General features: G+C 38.0%; 1 protein-coding gene across 7 annotated transcripts in view; it reads left to right on the top strand.

Moving 5' to 3' along the window:
• The first annotated feature begins 5,378 nt into the window (after positions 1–5,378).
• SENP6 (SUMO specific peptidase 6) overlaps positions 5,379–25,799 on the top strand; it is a 73,276-nt gene continuing 52,855 nt past the window's right edge. For 2 of the 7 annotated variants that reach the window (XM_088052909.1, XM_088052905.1), the window contains exons 1-2: positions 5,384–5,560; positions 24,269–24,362. In XM_088052909.1, coding sequence (XP_087909035.1) covers positions 5,509–5,560; positions 24,269–24,362 — 146 coding nt within the window. In that variant the 5' untranslated portion in view covers positions 5,384–5,508. Of the gene's footprint in view, positions 5,561–24,268; positions 24,363–25,067; positions 25,101–25,799 lie in introns of all 7 variants that reach the window. The other 5 variants (XM_088052903.1, XM_088052904.1, XM_014263589.2 and 2 more) reach the window with 5 other exon arrangements.

The raw sequence follows: 25,799 nt of genomic DNA, 5'->3' as shown, positions 1-25,799 counted from the left end.
GCCATGCACCTCTCCAGCTGGACCGGTCTTGGCATCACACTGCTGCCAGCTGGGACAGACCTTTTTCTTTGCTTTGGAATGTATTTTTGCTTGTATGTATACAGATTAATATCCGCCACGTTATGAGCCCTTGATGTAGTTTATTTTTAGAAACATGCTTCCAATATATATAAAAGTTTCCCATTTGAAACATGGAACAACTTTTCCTAAAAGATTGCCTTAATTGCTTTGAAGCACAAGTATTCTTAAAGCTCTGGACACATAGGCAACTAATGAAACAAGCAAGAAAAACGTGATCCCCCTCTAAGAGCCTGCTGAAACAGTATCAATTAGATATTTTCTATTTATTTCACACATTTGTTTAAACAAGCCATCTCTAGTAACAAAATTCTTAAAGCTAATGGTTATTGACAAAGGATCTCCAAAGAATCAGCTACAAAACAGTTTCTCTTTCTAATGGTGAGACCATTTTAAAGAAAGGCCACCTGCAAGTTTCGCTAGGTGACAATTAAGAACCTGTATTTCTCTCCACGTGTGATAGTCAGAATGACTTCTATATAACTTCATACAAAAGAAGTTTCAGTATCTGTTAAACGTGTTTAAACATACTTTGGAAGTTGACTTAAGGCATATTTCCCATTGATTTGAAAAGCAAGAGATTAGAGAGACAGGATCTGACCCTGTGCATAAATGCATAGTATGTTTTGTATGCTAGATGTTTTTGGATTCCTGACATGCCTTAAGTAACAGTCTGAGTCTTGTGCTTTTATTATTTGTGCTTAACTTTTATTGTAGCAAAAAATTCTATTATTTTATTTTCCTCATTACATAGTCTTTGATTTTAGCATTTTGTGCTGTAGATAATTTTTTTTTTTGTTAGTAGGTGAAAGACTATTGTGGTTATGCCATACTATTTATGATGAAAAATGAAACATTTTCTATTTTTCCTTCTTTAAATCAGTTAGAACTTCTGCTCTTATCAGTAAAATAATGAAAGAGTTACACTGAAAGACAAAGAAAAAATTTATGCTGTTGCTTAATCTTAAAGTTGAAATGCAATCAATAAATGTATTTCATTAATCTGTAGGCAAAACCATATTTCCTTAGACCTTCACCATAAAAATAATAGAAAGAAATAAAAGTTTATTTCAGATTAACAACACTGTTGCTACAGGAAACTTTGAGCAAAATATGATAAAGCAAGTTAGACATTTTGAATATACACTGGAAAGTATATCCTATATACCTTTAATGTATTTTTCTTGAGCCTTTTAGATGCTCCCCTTTTAACTTAGAAAACTATCAACATTTTAGCCTTCCGTTAGTTAAAGATGAATCATTGCCTCAAAGATTTAATGTACATTTACCCGATGTACATCACTAGGAAGTAATTAAAATATGCAAGACTATCCCCTATTTTCCCAATAGAATATTTTATATTTGATTTATAACTGGATATTTCTTCTATAGCATAATTTCATGCATATATTTGAAAGCATTCTCTTTTATAATGTTATATTTTTCCTCATTGATCATAATTATTTTTCTATTTAAGAGATGTAAATGATGTAATGGTTCTGGACTGTTCAACAAATTCTCTAAGTTTTTTTTTCTCTGTAAAAAATGATCTCCCAAATGTAGCCCAACAATGCAAAAAGAAATTTTTATTTCCAAAAGTAATACTTAATGCTATGTTGTAGATAACAATGTTGACATATCCCTCAATCACTCTTATACCTATAAAACTGATGTTTAATCAGTTGTTACTTTTTTTAGCCCATCACAGTTTAGCACATCACAGTAACTTGTGATTAAAGCAAAAAAGTTTCTCTTTGAATAATTCTAATGCAGTAATGACCAAATACAAAAGATACTTAAATGAATAATGGCCATTTTAAATTTTAAAATACCTATAACAGTAGCAAAAAACCTAAAAGGTATTTGTTTATTATGGTTACTTTCCAACAGCACAATGTTGAGTTTTGAGGTAAGTTAGTCAAATTCAAAAAACAGGTCTCCTTCAAGGAAGGAATTAAGAAAATAGTTTAGACAAAACCCCAATGATCTTAAGCAGTTCTTAGTTATTTCCTACCTACTTGACAATCTATCTTTGATACCACAGTTAAACAAAAAACCTTTTCCATATCCTGATGTATCACTCTAAGTCCTAGCACACAGATGAATAGTATTTTTCCCTTTGGGAACATTCCTGAAGAGCTACCTACAGTATGCCAGCTGTCCTGGAATAATATAAAAGAAACCCTACAATTAAAGCAATAACTTTAATAACAAGAAAAAGATGTTGCATTTCAATAAATAAATCTGATTTTGCTTTGAAACTGCAAAGGAAAAAAACTAGGCAGCAGGTCATGAGGACAGCAACAAAAGAGTTACTTTTTAAAAACTGAGAATACAGACGGTGTTTCATTAATATGCTAAAGAAACATAAGAACAGCAATGGAAAACAGTGAAAATTAACTTCACCCCAGAACACTTACTTCCTGAAAGATGGGAGTGTTAAATAAAAGTTATTTATAGTCTACAGAGCAGGTTCATGGGTTGTAAATAACAAAACAATATTCAGGGTGCCTATAAATTCCCTTAAATGTCTATATGCAATTATATACCAGTACACAAAACTAAGTAATGTACATTACCACAACAGAAGCTGCAAAACTGCAATCCCAATTCCATTTTATTCCTTAAGTAAGGAACTAGTGTTTCTAGGGAATAGCTAGCCCCATTTTCTTGGCTAACCTTACAAAAACATAGATGAAACAAGAAGTAACTGGAAAGAATCAGAAACACAAAGAAAAAAATACTTCTCTGTTTCTGTAATTTTCAGCACTAAATCATCTAAGACAGATTCATTAATAATAACTTTTTGATTGTGGGAAGAAAAGGAAAAAATAGATTTCTAAGGTGAGACAAAAATTCTTTATCATGGCCTAATGTAGGAATCAGCTTTCCCCCCTACACAGAGCTGTGCCAACAGAGCTGCACACAGAGAAGTGTTTATCCATTCTGGATATTACACTGTCCTGTAATTCTCAACTACCCACAATGGGACTGGTCAACTTCTAGGGGCTACTAAAGGCCAGGAAGCAATGACCTGCTGCATGACATCCATGGGCTCTTATTCTGTGAACACAACAGAAGTTTTCCTTCAGAGAAAAAGAAAACTCAGTAAATTCTGTAAGATGTCCCTCAGCAGGAAGGAGGATACTAATTTATCTCATTTTTCATTCTGTTACTTCTTATACATGAAGAAAATCCTCTGGTTCCACGCAAAGTTAAGAGGATCTGAAAAGATTCTGTAAGACTTGAGTGCTCTCAGTATTGCATTCTCTCACAAATACTTCTCAAATGAAAAAACAAACCACTCTAAGGCTGAGAATAGACTACTAATAAAAGTTTAATTAGTAAGAGTTTTGACTACATTCTACCTCTTGCATCCTTAGAGAACTTCAAAATAAAGGAAAAAAGAACAGTGCAATGAGATGTAATTTTGGGCACCTCTTCCCCATTAAAAAGTATATGTTAAATTATCAATCAACAAGTCTAAAACCAACCATGCATCTAGATTAACACTGATAGTTTATTCCCTTAAACTTTCTATTTTAAAAGGGTATTTTAATCAATACTGTACCTCAGTTCACTAAAACTCCAAAGCTATATTTGATGCCTTGATAAATCCACTACTGTGCATCAACCATTTATTTAAATAATTAACAATTTTAAATTATAATCCTTAGTTTTCAAAAAAGTTGTGAAGAATTGTGTAGAACTGGATCAGTCTAGTCTCAACTGTCAATAAGAATTTGTTTTTGTGGATTAATGCTGTAATCTCAGCATAATTATTATTTACAGCATAATGCTGTAAACCCTCTAACTGGACAATGCTCCTCTGAGATACAATAGGGTATTTTTGAAAATCAGATTCTACATTTTCTTCTTTTTTTTTTTTTTTTTTAACTATTAGGTTTCTATTGAAAGTATGATTTTCTGGTTTCCCTGTAATTAGCTGGGACCAATTTCTCCTAATTGTTTCCTGTTAATCTCGTTACTCATGAAACAAGGGTATTTTGTGATCTCCCTTTCAGGAAGCCTTTTTCCTAAGGAGATTTTGAATATTGAGATTTGTAGGTTTGCCAGCACTGTTCCAGCTTTTGGGATTCTTTCTAAGTACTTGCTAGCTCTGGTGGTGTGATGAAGTACTTGGGGAGCAGTCTGACATCTCCTGTCGTCTTCCAGACTCCTTTTTGCCTCTCGATTGCATAAAAATGGAGCACTCTCAAAAGTATTTTAAACACGTTAGGTGCATTCAGGAACAAAAATAACAAATTAAGAAAACTTAAAGGAAAACAACAATTTTTCTCTTTCTAGCCTTTAATCTTCATATACACTACGTGCTTTCATTTACCTAATTTAGGACTTTAGTCTACAAACTCTTCAGTTCGAGCATTTTTGGAAGCTCGCTTTTCAGGGATTAGAAATTATAGGAACCAGGTACCTCAGAAATTAGAATTCCCCAAATCCGCAGTAAACTGGGGGGAAGGGGGATAAAATCCCAGATTAAAGAACCTGTCGAAGAAAGGAGGATCTCGCTTTCCCTAGACTGTCATAAACTATCTTCTAGTTTTTAAAGGATGCATGTTCTGTGTATTTCGGCTTCACGAGAAAGCTTTTTAAAACGTAAAATCATACATGCTAAAAGTCAAATGTACCTGAGGCCATGACTTGCAGTTTCACTCTAGTTGGCGTGGCAACGCTGTACATTTTGCAAAACCCAACTTTTGGATTCGAATATGATCAGGCCACAGAAGATTTTAAGATTAATAGGAATCTTTGAATCTAGCGAAGACCTTTTCCCCGAACTTGAGCGAGGCGAGAGGCCGGCGGGCCCCAGCTCTCCGCCATGGACTCCCGCATTCCTCTAACTTCATTCATTTTATCCGAGCCACCTCCTCGTCTCCCAGAAGCTGCTGCCTCCAGGCTGATCGAGGAGGGAGCGGGAGAGCCCGAGGTACTGCGGGGCGCAGCGCTACTGCGGCCATTTTATCGTCCCGGGGCCGAGAAAGCCGCGGCCCCCGCGGCGGGAGCGCCGCAGGTCGGCCAGGACAGCGCCGTTCACGGAGCGGAGGGGCGGCGGCGCGCTCCGCTCCGCTGTGGGCCCTCGTCCTCCCGCGCTCCCGGGCGCGTGCGGTGGAGTCCCGGCTGGGCCCGCCTGCCCAACGGGCGCCAACGGGCCCGGCTGCAGCCGCTCGGGGCTGCCGGCGGCGGGCGCGCTGAGGGAGGAGCGGGCGCGCTGTCGCCGCTTCCTCCTGCGCGGGGGCCGGAAGGCAGCGCGGCCCGGCAGCGGGAAAGGGCCGGGCCTCGGCGGTGTTGCCGCCGTTGCGGGTCAGCCACCCAGCCTTCCGCAGTGGGGGTGGGCAGGCCGGGGGAAGGGCCGGGCCCCGCCGCCGCGCTGGGCGATGGAGTGAGGGAGCGCTGCGCGGCAGCGGGAAGATGGCCGGTGGCGGCGGCGGCGGTGGCTGCAGAGACAGCTTGTTTCTGGAAGGTGCGTGCAGGGCTGCGAGGAGGGAAATGTGGCCCGCGAGCTGCGTTTCCCCTCTGGCGAGCAGTAGAGGGGCACGGCACAAACTAGGCAATGGGGGAGGCGGGCGTGTGAGTTCATATGGGGTGGGGGTTATGGGTCCCTTTTGGGTGCGACGACAATGAGAGGTGGCTTCGTGGTGGGGGAAGGGTGGCTGCCGTGGTTAGGTATGGTGAAAAGAGACCTGCTTTTGAGGGAGGGCTTAGTGAGGGCGATTTGGTTCATTTTTCTTTTTTCCTTCTTTCTTTCTTTTACTGTTCTGAGACGTTGGGAGTGCGGTGTTTCTTTCCTTTGTCGGGGCAGCGCCGAGAGCAGCCCGGGCTTGGTGCAGCGGCAGGACTCAGTCGTGGCTCGGCGGGCGGTGGGCTGGGGGCGCCGGGCAGGGTTAGCGCTGGGTGAGAGGGGAGGCCAGGGCTGCATTGCTCTGTCCTCAGTCCGCTCCCAGGCCCCGGCCTAGCCTGTATTCTTTGGCCTCACCATGAAATGAGTCTTCGCCCGCTCCTAAAAGGCTCCTGTAAAGGTTTGGGACTGAGTTTAATTTTAGGAGGGGGGTAATGCTTATGATTGTGATACGAAGGGGATGATTAACCTTATTACCTACATTTGAAAGAAACCTTTTGCGTTTTTAAAGCCCTGACTTTTTTTTATTTTTCTTTTTTTCCCTTTTTTCTTTTTTTTTAATTGTTATACGGTTTCAGTGTCTTGAGGTGGTTTTTTTTTGTCACTATAAAGCTTTTAATTATAATGCAAAAAGCCTCCTGAAATGGGAATATTTTTAACTGTTGAGTCTTTATAGTTTCATTGATACATCAAAAAATCTACTACTGTAGTCTTGCAAAATTGCTAGGAGCACATGTACTGATGGCACAGACCAGTAGTCTGGTAAATTCTGCCAAATTACCATGATGATACTCCTCATAAGCAGAGTTTTTCAAGTCAAGAATAAGTTTAGCATTGGAGATTTGCAGTACCTGTATTACACAGAACATAACCTCTTGCAGATTTTCTCTTGCTGCAGGATGTTGGATATTGGCTTTTCATTACAAGATGTTCTGGAATAGATGTTCTGTACGAACAAAATACTGCTTGTTGTTTTGAATAATTAATCTGGAATTATGATGTTCAGAAACTCTGGTTAATAACAGCTGTCATGTTACCTCCCTTATACTTTTAAAGGATTTGGTGGTGAAATGCAGGCACTCCATTTTTTTCCTGAAGTCTCCACAGACTATAGTGAGGTTTGTGCAGACAGTGAATAAGTGCCAAGGTGATGACTAGTCACTGTCTTCTATGTGCACCTTGAGTACATGCTGGCTGGACAGGTGGCTAAGAGAAGATGGATTTCATATGCAATATCCACACTTTTTTTGCTTACGAATTCTTTTCCCAACAACAGGAGCAACTCAACACTGGGTAGCATCTCCGTTTGAAGCTTTGGTGTTCCTTAATGGGTGAACTGAGTTATCAGTTGGTTTTGTGTTTCCCCATTGTTTGGGGACATGTTAATTTTAGGACTGATTATGATTATAGAAACCCTAAGAGTGCAGCCACATGTGAAGAAAATCTAGTGTAGATGGTGGTGACAAAAAATTTATGGGGATGGCCCAAGTCCAAATGGGACAGTCATACTTGGGCAGATTTAGTGAGAGCTGGTAAAATTGGTACTGATTTGAAGCAAAGGGAAAGGGCTTTTGGATGTTTTTTGATAGGTACTTATTAGAGATACTTATGGAAAAAGTACAGGCATAGAATATCTATAAATATATATATATTTACATGAGTTTTTTTGCAATCTGCAGTCTGGAAAGGTAGTGTATTAGATCAACCTAATGATGTTAGAAGCACCATTATCCAAAGGCTAGACAAGCATAAGAGTGCCAGATTTGTGAAACAGGTATAATGGGGACAAAAAAAGGGATGAAAGTGTACAGAGTAGAAAATATTGCAGCTTCTATTGCTGGATGATGGTTATTAATACATGAGCCTAGAGCTGTATCTATAACATGTCTGAGTATATTTCACAGAGTCCTTTGAAGGCTATGTAAGCAACAACCAAAAATTGTTTACTTAATGTTTTTGGAAGTGTTTTCCCAAAGACTGGCACAGGGGAGGGGCAGGACTCCTCTGTCCATCCCTGCCTTAAATGTGCACAATAGGAGAAGTCTGGGTGAAATGGACGTTAGCTCTATCACCAGTTAAACTCAGTCTGATGGACACTGTGCTGCTTAAATATGTAAGTTAAATTTGTGTCTGTGTGTATACATATATTTACACAGGCATTTCTGGTGCTGTCCTGCTTATGTTGGCTATCAGTCAGACTAAAGATAAATACACAGTTAAGTGAAATAAATTACTTTCCAGTATGACAGTTGTTCATAATTTTGATTTTGATTCCACACATCTGGTAAGATACTGCTTTCCTTTCATTTAGTGTAACAGATGTTACTGTGAAGAAATATGTCTGTCATTCTATGGTAAAAGGGCTTCCTCTTAATATTTTTATTATTTTATTGTCCAGTAAAAACAAAATGGTCTTTCTGGAAGGGTGTTCCTTGAATGATTGATTTGTTGTCTTCCTGGTAATGCCATTCTTGAGCGTAGTGATTCGTACCTGTTTTTTGTCCAGTCCTGTGTATCTAATGCGCGTATTTTTTTATGCTGTATTGTATAGTCTGTTTAATGGAAATGTGAAAAAGATCCCTAGGAATTATAATGGACTCTTTTTAAAGCTGCATTTGGTATCATTCTGAAGCAGAGATAATAGTTGATCACTATGATATGTGGATATACAGGGCCTGCATGATTACTTCACTTGAAGTGGCAGGACTGTTAGAAGTGTGGAAAGTACTCTATTTTTATTATTTCATCTAGATTAAATTTCATCTAAAGTTAAATTAGTAAAACTGTTTGGAATTTGCTTTTTTACAGTGATGGTTCAAAGTTATGGTTTGAATATGCAGAAATTTGCACTAACAAAGTATTTCTCTTACATGGGAATTCTTTCCTGATGTGGAGGAGGAGTTCAGTGATTAGAAATTTGTGTCTGCAGCAGTTCCTGTGTTTTTTAATTGATAGTCACATTTAAAATATACAGAATGGTAGGCAAATTCAATATGATTTAAGGTAGGAGGCATGTTAAACATGTGGGAATGGAGAGTACTGTTGATCATTACCTTGGATAAAAATTGTGGGAACTCTTGTTTTTTGCTTCCTTCACTAATACTGAATTGGAAGGAAATTGTAATTTCTGTTTTCCAATGTGAAATTTAAAGTTTCCCTATGTTTATGCAACAGATAATAGGTAAACTTAAAAATATTTTCCTGAAGAAGGGAGAAATGTATTATTATTTCCTATTTTCTTATTTCAATCTCCTGGTGATTACGTTAGTGATGCCAAGGGCTAGTATTGGATTTTCTTTTCGAGGATCTCCTTTTTAAGGAATGCTGCTAGTCCCTAGTTTCAGAGCTGTTGAGGTATTTCAGTGCAGTTGTGGCAGGAATTTGCTCAATTTTCATTCCTGTTTCTTGGCTATAGGTTTCCTAATAACAGTAAAGAAAACTATGTGGTCTACCTGTTAGCAGCAGTAGTATAAACTTCACAGTTGTCTACCAGAGGACTCCAGAAGACTGCTTTGTTCTTCTTTCAGTTCACATGTAAAAAATTATCTTCACCAAAGCAAGAGTTGTAGACCTACATATTTTCTTAAAGATAGCTGAGATTCTGGGGTGGTACAGAATTATGCAACTTTTGTGTATCAGTGTAGAGTTACAGACCTACCTTTTGAAATGGTGGTAGGAGGTTAGCCCCTCCTCTCTTTTTTTGTTTCTGTTTTTAATCATACTGAGAAATCTCTGACTGGAATAGTACAAATTAGGAGGAGAGAGTGGAGTTTCTGTTCAGGTAGAACACTTGAAAAATTTCTACCTGCCAGACTTTTCTACCTGCAAGACTCATCTCTTTATTTTTCTCTTTACAGTGAAATTTAATTATTAATTGTCATAATCATCTCTAATCAGTCTCTGGTGCTTTGTTTGTGATCAAATGGAGATTGTGGTTACCTTGAAAATGTGGGGAAGAGTTGTTTCAGGTATCATTGATCTTCTGTGTCTATCTGAACTCCTGCTTTATTCTGATGAATTTTTCTCTGGTTTGCATCTGTCCCATCAATGTCCAGACAGGTTCTCTTTCTTCTGTTTTTCTTGAGAGTGGGTTTTTATTTTATGAGAAAGTGTGAAGTTTGTGACTTCCATGGCTTGTTTATATATCCTGGTCCTTTGACCCATTCAGAATTTTCTTCCACCATTACTCATGTATCTTCTTAGACTTGAAGAATGTTCAGCTGTCCTGTCCAGTGGTTTTAAGAATCGGAAGCCTTCTGACTTGAGTAACAGGTTATTTTCCATGCATGAAACTCACTTGTTGAGAACTATTTCTCAACGAAGTCAAATTGTCTTATTTTTTTATACATGCCAGACAAATTTGGGTGATAGGCAGCATTAAATATTAAGAAAGACAGGATGCTTCTTAAAGTATGTGGGAAGATACTAAAAATAAACCTGATTTATCTATTACTGCTCTCTAATATACGTTGCAATATGCTTGGGAGCACATTCTAAGGTAAAAGCCTGTGCTCCCGTCCTCTTCTACATCATCACCTTCTTAATTTTGAGACAGGATTCTAGGAGCCCAGGCTTGTCCCGAACTTTCTGAAGTGTAAAGGATCTGTTTGCAATTTCCTGGTTTTCATTGTGGAGGCATTTATTATTTGGTAGTTTTTCCTAAGTAACTGCTACTGTATTAAGTTTTCTCAAAGTGGGACATAGAAGCTTCTGGTGTAAAAGTAATTGTCTCGTTTGGGATGCCTCATACACTATTTTCTGGCTCTTGGATTTGGTAATAAAGTGCTATTCTTTCCTCAGAAAAAGTACATAATTTCTAGTGGGTTTTAGTGGCAAAAAAAAAATAGTTAAATGAGAAATGAGTTCCTAAAAGAGATCTTTATGCTCTTCTTTATGTAAGTATAAATAAAAAAGTAATAGTAATAACAAAAGTAGTAACATTAATATGTGGTTGGATAGCAGACATCAAACCAGCAGTTAGCAGATGTCATGCTTGCACAGATATGAGCCTGTTTAGATATTTCACTCTTTTTCTTCTTGTCTTATATACAAGGATAAAACAAAATAGATTATTTATTTTAAAGGTTTCAACAGCAATCATTTGGCTTTTATTACTGTTGTTTCTGGAAGACTGTACATGGGTTTTGGTGCAGTATCAGACTTCACCTAGGCAATAGGTTTAGCATTGCCTTGTAATTGAGGAGCATCAACGTGTGTTGTATTGTAGCAGATCCTATAATATGAGACTAACCACCAAAATTGCCACTTTTAAATATTGCTTTGTAAGAATATAAAGGTTTTTTGAGTCACCTCATGATTTTGCCTCTTTCTTTCCCAGTAATAGGATCACTGTAGCAGCCCGGGCCCAGATTAGACAACCGGGTGCTACCTTGGGATGTCAGGGTGAAGGTTCTTTGGGCTGTGAGATAAAATGAGGAGCAGGCATGATCTGGTGACCTGAAACAAAAGCACTTTAATAAGGAGAGAATAACAAACCACCACAACGATGACCGAGAATGTGAACAAGGTGTGGAGTGCACTAGAAGGGTGAGGGCCAGGGGGTTACAGTAATTTATATAAACTAAGGTAGGGGCGGAGTCAGAGGGAAGGGTAACAATCAGGAGTGAAGATTAGGAATATGCAAATAACTGTGACAGATGTAAACCAGTAATAAGAGGGGAAACAACTTTCTAGTAACATTAACATAATAACTCCCAGGGACAATGCAGGTAATACTTTACTCTTCATAACTAAGGGAGTTCCTCTATGGCTTAAAGGCTGAAGCCTTCATCGAACCCAATAGATCACCTGTTTCCCATCCCTCTGCCATAGGCAGGGGCACCTTCCTCTATACCAGATGGCTCAAGACACCATCTAACCTGGCCTTGAGCACTTCCAGAGTTGGTGCATTCACAACCCCCTTGGGCAACCTCTGCAAGTGCCTTACCGCCCTCAGTATCCTTGGCTAATGCTTTGTTGTAAGTAACAAACATGGTGGTGTTACTTTTTCCAAAACTTAAACCCTTTTATCTACAGAGGTGTAAAGGTCTTACAGGTGAAAATATAGAAGTTTCGTGAAACTTGCTCACTCCATTAAGCAGAGAAGTCAAAATTAGTGTCCCTGAAGTGAAGATTTCAGTGTTGCCTGAGCATGGCTCAGTTTGCTGCTCACTGGTGTTAGTTCCTTCAGTGACTGAGCAGTCAGGGCAGCAAGAGGACTAGGGACACAGGACAGTGTATGCCTTCATCTGTGCGTGTTGCAAAGAGAGGAATGGAAGTGTGTGCAGGATAGCATAAGATTCTGTGAGAGGATGAGAAACCAAATAAAAATGGAGCTGCTTTGGTGGAGGATACTGTAGAGATACCAAGAACAAATCTGGGTTTGGGGAAAAAGGACAAATGTAATTCTCCTCTTGTCTGTTCTAAAAGGCACTTGATTTGGGGGTGAGGTGAGCACATTTGTTAAGTTCCTTGCTTTTGGCCTGTTTTGGCACTTACTTGGTTTCAGTTTGGAGTTTTTTTTTAAGGTAGCAATATTCTTACATAGTTTAAAATCTGTCTACTGCTCTGTGCTTACTTTCTATGAAGAAAATTAAAGCATTAGTAAAACATGACTGTTACATGAATTAAATTTGTTGGCAGCTTTATCTTATACATTTAATTTTTAAAAGCATGTGCTCCTAACTTCCTGTTTCTGTGTTCAGCAGCATTGCATGCCTAATATTTTCAGGTTAAGCTGACCTTAAGCCGTAATTAAGTAAAAATTGGTGTCTGAATGTCACGTTAGTGGGTGCGACTCCATTTTGGAAGCAGAGTTGCATGTGCTGTTCACCACCCTGGAGACTTAACCTCTTTCTTGCCAAAGAGATTGCACTTTCTCTGTTCTGTCTTGCCAGATCGGCATTTTGCCAAACTTCTGTTGAATTTGCTCATTGAGGGGTAACTGGTAGATGGTGGACAATGACTTGGATGGGGGAGAGCATATACAGCCTCTCTCTACATGTGACAAGATCAGGACATTTCCTTCTCCATCTCTGCCTAGTGATCTGTTAAGTCAGGCTGAGGTGTAATACATAACTTAAACTTTGTAACAGATATTTTAGTGTAAGAGCAGCTTTATTCTGCCCAAGGAAACACAATTATTGTAAATAGCAGATTTTCTTCTGTGAAGAACAAGGTTACGGTGAAGGCTGGGGACTGGAGGGTATAAATTGACCGGCTGTGGTTATTTCTTATTATATTAGGTATTATTATATAGGTTGGTCAGCAGGCCTTTAAAAAGTTTTTGTTAGCAGAAAAAGGCTATAAGCATTACATGAAGCAAGGAAACATTTCTGCACATGTGTCACAGTAATTCCTATGAAAGAATAATTTGGGTTGAAAGACTTTGAGGTATCTTTCTCTGAGTAAATCTTGAGTAATTGTAGATAAAGAGCAGTGATTATTCAAAACTCTGTGTTAAGCCCTTCTGGCTTTTTGTTTGTTTGTTTTCAGACCATATGAGTTGGAACAAAGTCTCCCAGCTCATATCTCCCTGAGATTTTGTTTGTTTATTTTTATTGTAAGACTTGCCACAACAATGTTCTGGGAATGAAAAATACCAATAATATTCTGCTGGTGTGGTAAAACATATTACTAAATGACATTATTAATAATGTGTAAACTTAGAAATCTATGTCTGTAAGAAACAGCTGCAAAATATTTATTTTATGAGTATATTTTTATTCAATGTCATACAATTGTTTCATTTGTACTAAAATTCATCCTACTGATGTATTTTTATTAATGTCATAGGATATAATGTTGTGCTTGTTTGACACATCCAGTTTTTATGGATCACTTAGCAAAATATGAATATCCTGCTGACAGAATTTAATACGACAGTCTAACAGAAAGATTATTCAAGAGCCCATTAGATGAGAATTTGAACTATGCAGTAGATGTTAGGTTTTGTTTTTTCGATTGCCTTTGTAATTTCTGAGGCTCACTTCTAGAAACATTTACTAGAGTTTGTTGTAATTTTGTTTCTACCAAGGCTTACTGCTTAAGAGACAATATAATGATCGTTTACAGCTGGGAGTAAACTTTCAAAAGTGAACTTCAGGACTGTTCTGGCCCAGGTCATTGTGCTTGCATATACCTGGCCCCAGGACAGTAAAACTTCAATGGAGATTTAACAGTTCTGCCATAAGGCAAACATGCTATAGCTGGATGTTTACTTGATAAATACCACCAAAAACTATCTGTCATTGGTAAAGTAAAAAGTTCTTTGTCATGGAGCAAAACCTATGTTAGATGGAAAAGTCACTGCTCATTAGGTGGAAGAAAGACTCTCTCTGATAAGGAACTTATAGATCAAGGTAAGCAGGAGTTTTGTGTTTGGAGGAAAGTGTCTGAAACTCTGCAGGATGGTCACTTAATAAGTTTGATATATTGCTTTAGCTGTCTTTTGAGTGCTCTTTCTTGAAAAGTAGTTTATAACTGGTTCAGTTAGCAAGCTGGCATGTGTTATTTTACTACAAATGAGTTGATCAATAACACATCATCTTTTTTGTTGCTTTATGAGTAATTACTGAGAAAACATTTGTTTTGCATGGGATGTTGAAGTGATTTTTTAGCTTTTTAAAAATAAAGCCTGCGTAGTGGATGTTAATATACTGTGACATAGTTAGCAGTTCTCAGTGTTCCTTAAACTCATTGCTGTTAGGTCTCAAGAAGTTTGATACTTCCAATACAAAGATTTCATTGCTTTTAATGCAGTACTGTGGTTGCATTATTTCACACCTTGATGTGTTGATGATTGCTAATTGCAAAGGGAGTTAATGTGTGTGGTGTATCTAGTCTGATCAAAAGGCTGTTGCTTATATTTGTGTTGCATTTCTCTGATTTTTTTTTTTTTTAGGAGACATAGTGTACGTGGATCTTAACTGTATGTGGCTTTGCAGAGTCATAGCAAGACCCTGTGTGTGGGGCCATACTGCATGGCCACGCAAGGAGTTGTGCCTGCAGTTGGCAACACAGCTGCTTGCTGCTCAGAGGGACAGAGCTGCTGCCCCTCCCAAAGACAGTGTGCTCCAGCTGTGCTGCAGTCAACACTGACACTTCCCTGGCTTCATGGCAGATTGGCTGACAGAGCTGAATTGACAAAAAACTAATCCTCGGGGTGGGGAGAAGTATTGGTGGAGCTAGTCTATTCCTTTTCAGACATATCAGAAATCCAACTCAGCTGACTGCTGCCTTATATGGGAATGAAAGCTTGCCAGTGTCTCTAAGAATTGGAGAAAACTCTAGGTATTTAGCCTTTACAGAAAGTCAAATGCAAATATATTTATTGCCACATAGTTTAACTAACACTTTCATCATCCTTTCCCTACCTAATTTTTTCTGAAATGTGCTTTTTTGATGTAACCAAATTTTTGAGGTATTTTAATTGAGGTTGTTGAGCATTTTCTTTGTACGCTTTCTTTGCTGTCCATTTCATGTGAATTTTGAACAACTGGCAACATCAAAGAGGTGTCTTGCTCTTTTTTTTCTGCTTTAATTAAATTTAGAGTTTCCTCTTATGGAGGAAACATTTCTTGTGGAAGTGTTCAAGGGCAGGCTGGGCTTGATGGATGAGGCTCTGAGCAACCTGATTTAGTTGAATGTTTCCCCCCTCCGCTCATGGCGGCAGGGCTGGAAATAGATGATCTTTAAGGTCCCTTCCAACTGAAACCATTCTGTGAGTCTGTGATTCTTCTGTCTTGCATATGGAAGTTAAGATCTTGCAGAGCTTGTGGAACCTTTATGGACTTTCAATTTATGTATGCTTTAATAATGGGGATAGTATCTATCTGACATCACCTATGAAACTTTACAGGATAAAACCACAAGTATTAAATAGTACAAATTCTTTATTTCTTCTTCCTCTTGGCATGTAGATACAGTACTTTATTTCAACCTCATGTTCCAATTACTGCAGCAAACGTGGAAACCTTCTTGAAGTGTCAGTTGTCTAATTTCCAGGTAGTTTGGCTGGGTTATTAATCTTACTCTGTATGTAACTGCCTTTCAGCACTTTCTAAAAATAGATCTCTGTTTGTTTAGCGCCACTGTATTCTCAGTTGCACAAGCTTAGGTTTTATATGAAGGTGGATCCCATGGTGCATAACAAAGTGTGCAAATCACATGCATAATATACTATAAGGTTTCCTGCTGTGTTTTGCTCATCTTCTAAAACTGTTCCAGTGTTCAGAATTTGAAATCATCTGTGATTAATGTTATATACTGATTTGTGACAGAAATTGTATTCTGTATAGAATATTCTCTAGGTATTCTTGTCTAACGGTCAACTTCCTCAAAATGTCTTGTTAGCTTTATGTATTTTTTCACATTTAGAGAGTGAATTGGCAGTTCAGAAATTGTTCGTAGGCTAACATCACCTTTTATCCTCTATTTTTATCTATATAGTAGGAGGATACCTCTCTTAACTTTCCTATAGAAACAACAAAACTGTCTTCCTAATTTCTGAGTTTTTGGTATATCTACAGTCTAGTAATGGAGGTCTTAGGTAAATAAAGAATTCATAATGCTAGGGATGGAAAAAAATTACTTTTTTGTTTGTTTTTTTTTCACTGTTTATTGTTGGTTCCTGCTTTAGATGTTATTTAAATTATTTTACTTGTGTGGAAAGTTTGTGAGCCAGTCAGAATTAGTCAGAGAGGGAAAAGAAGAAAAGTGACTGAGGTACTCCTTTTTGGAAGTTTTTGTAATGGGGTGCAGTTACTTTAGGGGATACTTTGTACCTATGAATAGTCACTGGTTTTATTTAACAGCTGGTTAGATTCAGATGGGTTAGAACATCCTGTTCAAGCCTGACCCAGTTAGTGCAAGTTACTCAGACATTTGTTCAGTCTCTGCTGCCTCTCAGGTCAGTGTGGTCCACTCTTGAGCACACGCATGGTAAAGAGTAAGTTCTGTCTTTTGCAGATTAGCCTGTAGTTCACCAGATCATCCTTGTTGCCCTTCTTGAAAGGCAATGATGTTTTTCCAGTCTTTGGGTACAACTGGCTTAAGTGTTCCTTAATCACATCTTCCTTTACAATGGTAGATACTGCATTCCCACAGATTCTGCTAATACAGTTGAGGAACTGTGAGGTCAGAAGACAGAATTTAGCAGTGAAATCTGGGATGACAAAAAAAAAGGGATCAAGTTCTTAACTTTTTTTTCATGTCTTTTGTCACTAGGTTTCTGTTTCATTGAGCAGAAAATGCCCACAATTTTCTGTAGCATTCCTTTTCCTGCTCATCTAGACAAAGAAGGCCTCTTGAAATACTTCTGCATTTTTTTCTGATGCTGTCATAAGGGCAGCATCCTTGGGTGGGGATACCTCTACACCTCTGTTGAGAGAATTAGTAGAAAAGGTAAAGAGGCATTAGTTGCCCATTGTGTGGTTATCACTGCTGTCTTATCAGAAGAGCTTTCAATGGCATCACAAAGAAAGTGTTTAACATACTTCAAAGCTCTGTCCTTTTATCCTCCTCTGTTTCTCCTTGTTAATACTTTAATAATGTTAAACAGCAAATTATCAAATCTGCACAGTTCTGTGTTCTTCAGTCCTGTCATCAGTGCAGTATCCTGCAAGGTAAGCAGCCCAATGTGCATGCAAGCCCTGAAAAAAACCCAGTCATTTACCAAAATACGCAGATGATTTCCATCTTTGAAGTAGAGAACTTTCATAAATGCTTTTGCTTTTCAGAAGCATGAGCACTTGTCTAGGAATGAATGCTCTGTATTTATCATTGGTTTTCTGTGGACATCAAGTTCTTGGAAGGGTATGGGTGTTTTTGTTAGCTAGCTGAGAAATTGAATTCCCTTCACGTGCAAAGGAATGTCTGTGCTTGATATCTGTTACACTGGTATCATAGAACTTCACTATCGAACTCTCTGCTTCATGTAATATCTCAGCTACTGTCAAGTTATGATTACTGCCTTTTACTGGAGATGCTTTTGACTGGTTTTTGGGGTTTTTTTGCCTCTGCAGCTAATTTAGGGAGTGGAAAGTTAAAGCATCTTTTAAGCTTTAGATCTTGAAATTTATACCTATAAATGTAGATTAGGTTGCAATTCCATGGAAATTTCCTTAGTATCCATAGTACTTAGAATAGTTTCCGTTCCTGGATGGCTCTTACCTCTGCTGTGCTGTCACAGCTGCACTGTGTTACTGTGGTTGAACGGGAGGGAACTGGTATGGTTGAAAAATAACTTTTCCCCTCTCCTGCTGCTCAAGGGGTTCTTGCCTGAATTGGTTTCTTTCCCCAGCTTTTTTGTCAGTGCTGACATCATATGCAGGTTGCAGGACAGGAGCAAGAATCTGCAGCTCTTGGGAGGGGTGAGGGGCCTGTAAAACTGTTCATGTAGTGCTGCTTCAGAATGTGAAAATGCAGCCTCACTGTGTTTACAGTTGATATAGTAGAGCTGATGGTATCAAAGCTGGAAGATAAAAAGCTGTTTTGCATAGAAGCTTGTCTGGAAGAATAATGAAGCAATGGGGAAAGTAAACCAAAAAAATATTTCTGTGTCAGAGTTTTATGAGTACTTGTATCCTCTTAACAGTATATCTGATGACTCTAAATGAGCAACAGATTAGAAAGCTTAGAAGCATTCTTTTTCATTTATTTAAATATGAGTCTGGATGAAGGCAATGATTCTGAGTACATTTAAATTAATTTACATTTTCTGTGCGAGCACTGCAGTATCTGATAAGTTGGTTGCAGTTGTGATGGTGTAAGCATTTATAAGATGAGGCTTGCAGTGTTTCTTTACCAGCAACTGAGGAAAAAGAATGTAAACTTCAAGTCTTCCTGGAAATGTATCTGGGTCCTGAATCAAACCTTTGTTCCATCTAGATTGTGTGTTTAGGATGGTTCTTGTACACACAGAAATAGATGAGATCTCAGCAGATGAGAGATTTTAAAAGATTCTGTGTGTGCAATAGAAACCTTGAAGTCTCTGCCTATTGTATTCTAGGGGGCAGGCTATAGGGAATTATTCTTGCAAACCATTGATGTATATGAAAAGGTTACTTTCCTAGAAAAGTTGATCTTTGTGTGGACAGTAAATGCATCAGGCTTCTTTGGTGAGTTATCTTAGAGAATCATACAAAGGGTAGGTGTGAAAATTATCTCAAGGAGCATCTAGTTCCAGCACCCTTTCTGTGGACAGGGATACCATTCACTAGATCAGGTTGCTCAGTACCCCATCCAGCCTGGCCTAGGACACTTCCAGGGGTGGGGCTTCTACAGCCTCTCTGGGCAAACTGTTCCAGTGCCTCACCACTGTCACAGCAGAGTATTTCTTTGTAATACATCTAATCCAAACCTGCCCTCTTTCAGTTTAAATCTATTGCTCTTTGTCCCATCACTGTCTGTCCATATAAAAATTCCTCTCCTTCCTTTTTATGACACTTAAGTTAGTGTAAGACTGCAGTAAGGTCTTTTCAAAGCCTTCTCTTCTCTGTGCTGAACAATCACAGCTCTCTCAGCCTGTGTTTGTAGGAGGGGTGCTCTCACCCTCTGATCACGTTTTGTGGTCCTCCTCTGGACCCAATCTAACAGATCCATGTTTTTGTTGTGTTGAGGACCTCAAATCAGGATGCAGCACTCCAGCTGAGGTCTCATGAGGGCAGAGTAGAGGAGTAGAGTCACCTCCCTCAACTTGCTGGCCACTCAGCTTTTTATGCAACCCAGCATACAAAGCGCCTTCTGGGCTACCAGTGAGCACTGTTGGCTCATATCCAGCATTTCATCCATGAGAACACCCAAATATTCTCCAGAGGGCTTCTCTGAGTAACTTCTCCCACTCTGTACTCATGTCTGGGATTGCCCCAACTCAGGTGCAATACCTTGCTGTTGGACTTGTTGAATTTCAACGGAAAGCCCACTTTTCAAGTTTGTCCAGATCCCTCTGGATGGCCACATGTTCTTCCACTGTGTCAGCTGCATCACTCAGCTCGCATCTGCCAGCTTTCTGAGGGTGCACTCGATCTCACCATGTCATTGATGAAGACATGGAAGAGCATCAGTCCCAGGAGTCAGGAGAGACCTGAGGGACACCATTTGTCACCAGCTGCCACCTGGACATAGAGATACTGGCTGTAGTTTGCTGGCTGCATCCATCCAGCCAATTCCTTACCCACTAAATAGTCCCTCCATGTCTTTCCAATTTGGCAATAAGGACATAATATGGAACCATATTAAAGGCCTTACAGAAGTGTAGGTAGATGGCATCTGTCAGTCTTCCCTTGTCCACCATTGCTGTCATTCCATCACAGAAGGCCACCAGATTGGTGGCCTGTGATTTGACCTTATTTAAGCTATGCTGACTGCCTTGGGTCACCTTTCTTGTCTTATATGTGCCTTACCCTGGAAAGGAGGATCTGCTCCATGATGTTCCCAGGAACAGAGGTGAGGCCCTCTGATCCCCTGCAGCTCCCCACTGCTACCAAAATCTTGCCACACAAACCCAATACTGCATCAGTTACAAAACAGTAAAGCATTGGGCATGATTTTTTTAATGAGTTTTAGTATAGATTGATATGGAATGATTTACCTTAGACATGAAAAAAACAAATCTTCCAAGATGATGTCTTTTGCTGGACACTAGCACTTTAGTAAATACCGTGTATGTCACTTCTCATTTAGTGTTTTAGGCAGAATTTTAAAGGATTCTTTTTTTTTGCAACTGCAAAATTTTGCTCATATTTCATGCATATTCACTATGAACTTTTTTCCTTCCATTTAGGAATTGCTCAGTGACACTGCTGAATGAGAGTAACTCCTGCTGAAGGAGTTTAGAAAACAGTGTCCACACACAGAAATTTGAAGGTGTTGATCTGCTTTCTGGCATTCTCCTACAGGCATATTTTGCTTTCTAATCCAAAAGGTGATAATTGTGTTTTACACAAAAAGACTGTATGGGGATTTTTAACAGTCTGGCTTCAGAGTGTGATTAATAATGACATAAATGTCCAAATGAAACACATGATTTTTTCAGGATTTTTTTAATTGGCTTGTTAGAAATTACATGTAACTGTTGTTTGAAAAACAATAGTTGTTTAAAAAAGCAGTGAAATCTGTCAGCTACACCTGTGTAACTTATCTAGTTAAATTCCAGGTACTTTCTTGGGCTCAGAACTGATATATCCCTTAGTGTATCAGCAAAAGGGAGTTATTAGTGGTAGGAAAAATGAGAGTAAAATCTGCTCCAGCGTGCTATCTGTCATGGGCAGAGGTACAGCTATTGCCTTCTCTTGACACAACAAACACCTTAGGGTTAGCTCTGCTTTTTTGAGTACTTTCACCTCTGGGTATGGATGTGCCTTGCTGGTTAAAAAGACCTTGAATAGTGCACATAGTGAAAATTGCATCATAGGGATTCCAAATTTAAATCTTAGTCTAAAATAGTCAGCAGCTTAGCCTATGTAACAGATTACTTGTTATCCCCTAAAAAAAATAAAAATTCCTGTATGGAATCAGCTACCAAGATCAAGTAACTCAGGTGAACACTCTGGCTAACATGATGGTATACTTCTAGATTTACATTTTTGTTAGGACCAAGAGTGCTAGAGAGTGAAAATTGATCCAGAGTTGAGTGAGCAGAACTGGGATACTAAGACATTTTCCATGCATGGCTGCACTGATCAGTAGCAGTGGATGAACTGTCTAATACAGAAGCGTTTAATTAAAAAAAGAATTACAGAAAATACTAAGAAGCTTTTTGTAAAAGAAAGAAAATATTCAGCTAGAGTGTACAATACTTGTAGCCAGCTTGTGAGTTATTAAAAGATACAGGAGGCTTACAGCACGCATGCTACTTGTTTAAGCAGATTTCAAAAGGATCCCCAAATGCTGGCCTGGCTAAACAGCAGAGTAAGATATAATCTCTGAAATAAAATATCATAGTTCTTGAATCAGATCTTATATCTTAGTAATGAAAATAGAGAATAATAAAGCTGGTGGATTTAACCTATAATTATAAAGAGGTGGGGAAAAAATTGATTAGAAATTCCCAACAGACATAAACACTATTGTTAAGTATTTCTTCAAACTTTGCAGGAAAGTTTGAGAAGTGTCTGGAGGATCACTAGACAGCCCAGTTGTAAAAGGTGGCTTTGGAGTATATAAGGTCATAGCTGAATAATGGAATTGCTTGCACTCACTTTGGCAACACTCAGAGAGCTCTTCATGCCAGAATGTTTCTTAATAAGGAATGTGACAGAGTGTACGATTCAAAATGGAGCATCAGTAGAAGAAATTGCAGTACATTGAGCAAACTGTGAACAAGGCAGCATGATCAAATGGCATTCATCCAAGTGTTGTAAGAGAAACTGGGGGGTAAAGGAGTTAATGATTGGAGTGTGTTGCTTGTGGTTAGCATCATATTTCTGCTACAGGTAAGGAGGGTAGCTAGCCTGATATCAGCATTTTAAAAATGCTATGGAAGTATTTGAGGAACTTTACATCAGTGAGCTTTATGACCATGTAATCTGAATTCATGGAAATTACAATGGACGCCAGAATTAATTTCATTGTTCCCTCTGTAAAGGGCTTGGGAGAGGCTGAATTACCTCTGAATACAGTGGAAAATTTTATAAGAAACAATTGGGAAGAACTAGAAAGAGACAGCAAAAAAGGTGTGTTTTGTTAATAGGAGGAACCAATTGAATTGCACAGGGATTTATAACATTGGTGCACAGTTATAAGGAAAATGGTGTGATAGCCAGGTGACCAAGTTTGTAGATGCTTAAACTATACTTGGGTTAGTATAATGGCTAGCTATTTAAAGAAAGTTGTTATGTGTGTTGAAATCATACATCAAATTCTATATAGGTAAGTGTCAAGTAATCTAAGTGGATGAGAAGTAAAAAAAGAGCATTTTTGTAGGTAACAATTGGCTCTGAAGTGCTTCTTAACCAATCATGAGTGCAAGATGGAACTATCTAGTACCTAAAGATCAATGCAGTTCTCCTTAGCAGTGAAAACAGCAAATCCAGTGTAAAGATTTACTAGGAAAGGAACAAAGAACAAAACAGAAACAACATTCTGCTTCTGTAGAAATTCATGGGATGTATGCATCTTGAGTATTCCTTGTAGTTTGTATATCTGCATCTCAAAAGGGGTACAGTAGACTAGAAGAAGCACAAAGAGAAGCATCAAGAGGGATTTAAAGGCATGAAACAGCTTTCATGTGATCAAAAATTAAGCTGATTCAGTTTTTTTCTTTTTCTCCCTGTGAAAGGAAGACCATGAAAGAGCACGACAGGAATCTATGTAATCGTGAGGGAATAGGGAAGGGTTACTTATTACTGTCTTCCAGAGTACATGGACTGGAGAAGTAGAGTACTAAGAGCAAAAAGTGCCAGATTGAATCAGAATCAACAAAGGAAATACTTCTGTAATTAAGCTGAGGTACTTTCTGCTGCAAGATGCTGTTGATTCTATAAAGCAAGCTTGATTAAAAAGCAAGCAGGGAGAAGAAAAATGTAGGAAAAGCTATTAAATACAAAAATATGTGTTTAACATATTCACCCATGGCTCAGGAAGCCTGCAGCAGATGCAAGTAGTTGGAAGCAGTGGTTGAATATGCAATAAATATTTCGGTGTGTGTTTTTTTTACTTTATTCTAGACATATGTTGTTGGTTGTGATTTTCTTACTCTTTTCTCTCAGTGTAGATCAGTTTCATTCATTATTTCTAAATGCATTTCCAATAATGTAAAGAAAAATATAGTAAGAAACAAAAACACACTTAAATCAAACCAAAATCAAAGCAGCTGCATAGTTTGTTATGCAGAATTTGTGTGAGACAGCTCTTAATTGCAGCATTTAGGGTCCAAGGGGAACAGTGCCTTGCTTTAATGAGTGCTGTCTCCATGCTCTAGAACACATTCACTTAAGAATACCCCATGCCATGATATTATATGAAAATCTCCATAAGGGTGGATATTGTAGGAGAGAGATCTGAAATTTTATGTAGTATGACAGAAAGTTTTTACGTAGTTGATGCTAACACTGAAATGTCAGTGTGCATGGTGTATTAATTCAGGTCAGCATCAGATGTTGAATTAAAAATCTAGCATATTATGTTGAAACTGTACTTAGGACAGTTCAGATTTATTGCTTTTATATGGAAAAATTCAATGTATGTTTGGTTATTAGGCAGGTAAATAATGCATTTTAGGACCCTTTCTGTGTGTGGCGTATAGGTCATATTAGAGAAACTGCCCTTAAATTTATGGGTATCAGTAAAACAGTTATTACCCTACCTCAGGTCATAATTTTTAATAGCTTGCTAACTTTCTGCTAATAAGATGTTGACAGATACTTTTATTTATTTAGGGAAATCATAATCACCACTGTATCGATGGACTTACTGATCAAATGATAGTTAAACATTGACATCAATAAAATAAATACTGGTGGAAAATACATGTGTCTGGTTTACTCCTCTAGTCTGTGTTGATTAATAATTCAGCTTGAAATCAAGACTTATCTTAACTTGTTCTCATTTCAGCTTTGGATAGATCACAGTCCAAGAGAGATGGAGGTTTTAAAAGTAATTGGAGCTTTGATCATGCAGAAGAAAGTGAAGGAGATGCAGAGAAAGAGTAAGGATGCTTTTATCTAGGCTATTAAAAGTATAAATGTGTATTTATAATTGAATACTTACTTTTATAATTTATGAATAAGAAACAATATATAATATCTTAAACTTTCAGTGATTAAGAAAAATTATTTAAAATGAGTGATTATTTTAAGTAGTATTGCCAAATAGGAGTTCATTATAATGTAAGCTGTATTGTGGACATGGGGCTTACAACACAGGGCACAGTACATTTCACAAGAGCTGCAGTTGTCTTTGGAGCTTTTGTGTAAATCTAAAGAACACAGACAAGCAGTATATGAACATGTAGAATAAGGAAGTTTATAGGTAGAGTATCCAAGTAGCTTCAGCTTTCCCTTCCTTTAATGATGATGTTACTCAGTACTTGACTGTTGAGGTTAAAGTACTTCAGTAGCATTAGGTCTCCATCAAGTTAAAACAAGCTTAAAGATTCTAATTTTTTCTTCTTTCATGTTTATTTCACTGAATAGAGTTAAGGCTGTTTTTTTTTTCTTATAATTTAATCGTTTACTTGGCTAAAGTTTAAATCCCGTGTGTATTGCTTGAATGCATACCTTGTCCTTGTGACATTTTATTGTTAATATGTTTTCTTGATATTAATGTATTTATTTCCAAAATGACTAATGAATTGTTAAAAGAATAAGTGTCATGCACAAAGAATTCATGTTAGTTTATTTGTTGTTCTTAGATATTCGGAGAGTAGAACCTGCAAATTTAAAAGGTATGCTGTGGTTCCCTAGTAAGACGTCACTGAATCCTGTGATTAAGTACAAAAATAATTCATATATGAATCTGTATCATCTAATATTCTGCCAAGTGCTATGCGTTGGAAGGGAGGTAGGAAAATATACATAACCACATCGGCTGCCAGCAGCAGGCTCTGCTATGTAATCTTAATAAAACTCTAAGAAATGTGAAGTTTTAGTAATTAAAAAATGAGTGGAGTTCATGAAAGTCTGAGGTAAGCATTAAGAGCTCTTTTCAAAATAGAACTGTATTGGAAGTTAAAAGCACTTTTTAAAGAGTTCACAAACTAAGGGCATTTTAATTGTATAAAATCAAGGTTGCATTGTTCCTTAGCAACTTTATATGCATTCACAGTGCACAGAAATATGTTTTAAGTATAAGGGCAGTACATACCATACAGTTACTATTTCCATTTTACTTGCCTTCAGAAATAAGTCACATTTGATAACATAGCAGCTTTTTTTTCTACTAGTAATTTACTGCTGTTTTCAATCAGTCTCCGGCTGATGTTGACTTAAGAACATAGAATGAAAAATGTATAGAGTAATGATGTTAAAAAAAAGTTAGAAAAATTATTATGAAACATAATCTTTATGTAATTGTATCTGATTTTAAGATTGTATGTCTGGGTGATTTTTCATTTCTTTCAGATATTCTCTACAATAAGCAGTTT

This window comes from Pseudopodoces humilis, chromosome 3, assembly GCF_049639895.1.
Source record: "Pseudopodoces humilis isolate 2021_Gansu_Grassland_sample_001 chromosome 3, ASM4963989v1, whole genome shotgun sequence".
Classification (NCBI taxonomy): domain Eukaryota; kingdom Metazoa; phylum Chordata; class Aves; order Passeriformes; family Paridae; genus Pseudopodoces; species Pseudopodoces humilis.
Note: the sequence above shows the minus strand (reverse complement) of the source record. Positions and strands in the feature narration are given on the sequence as shown.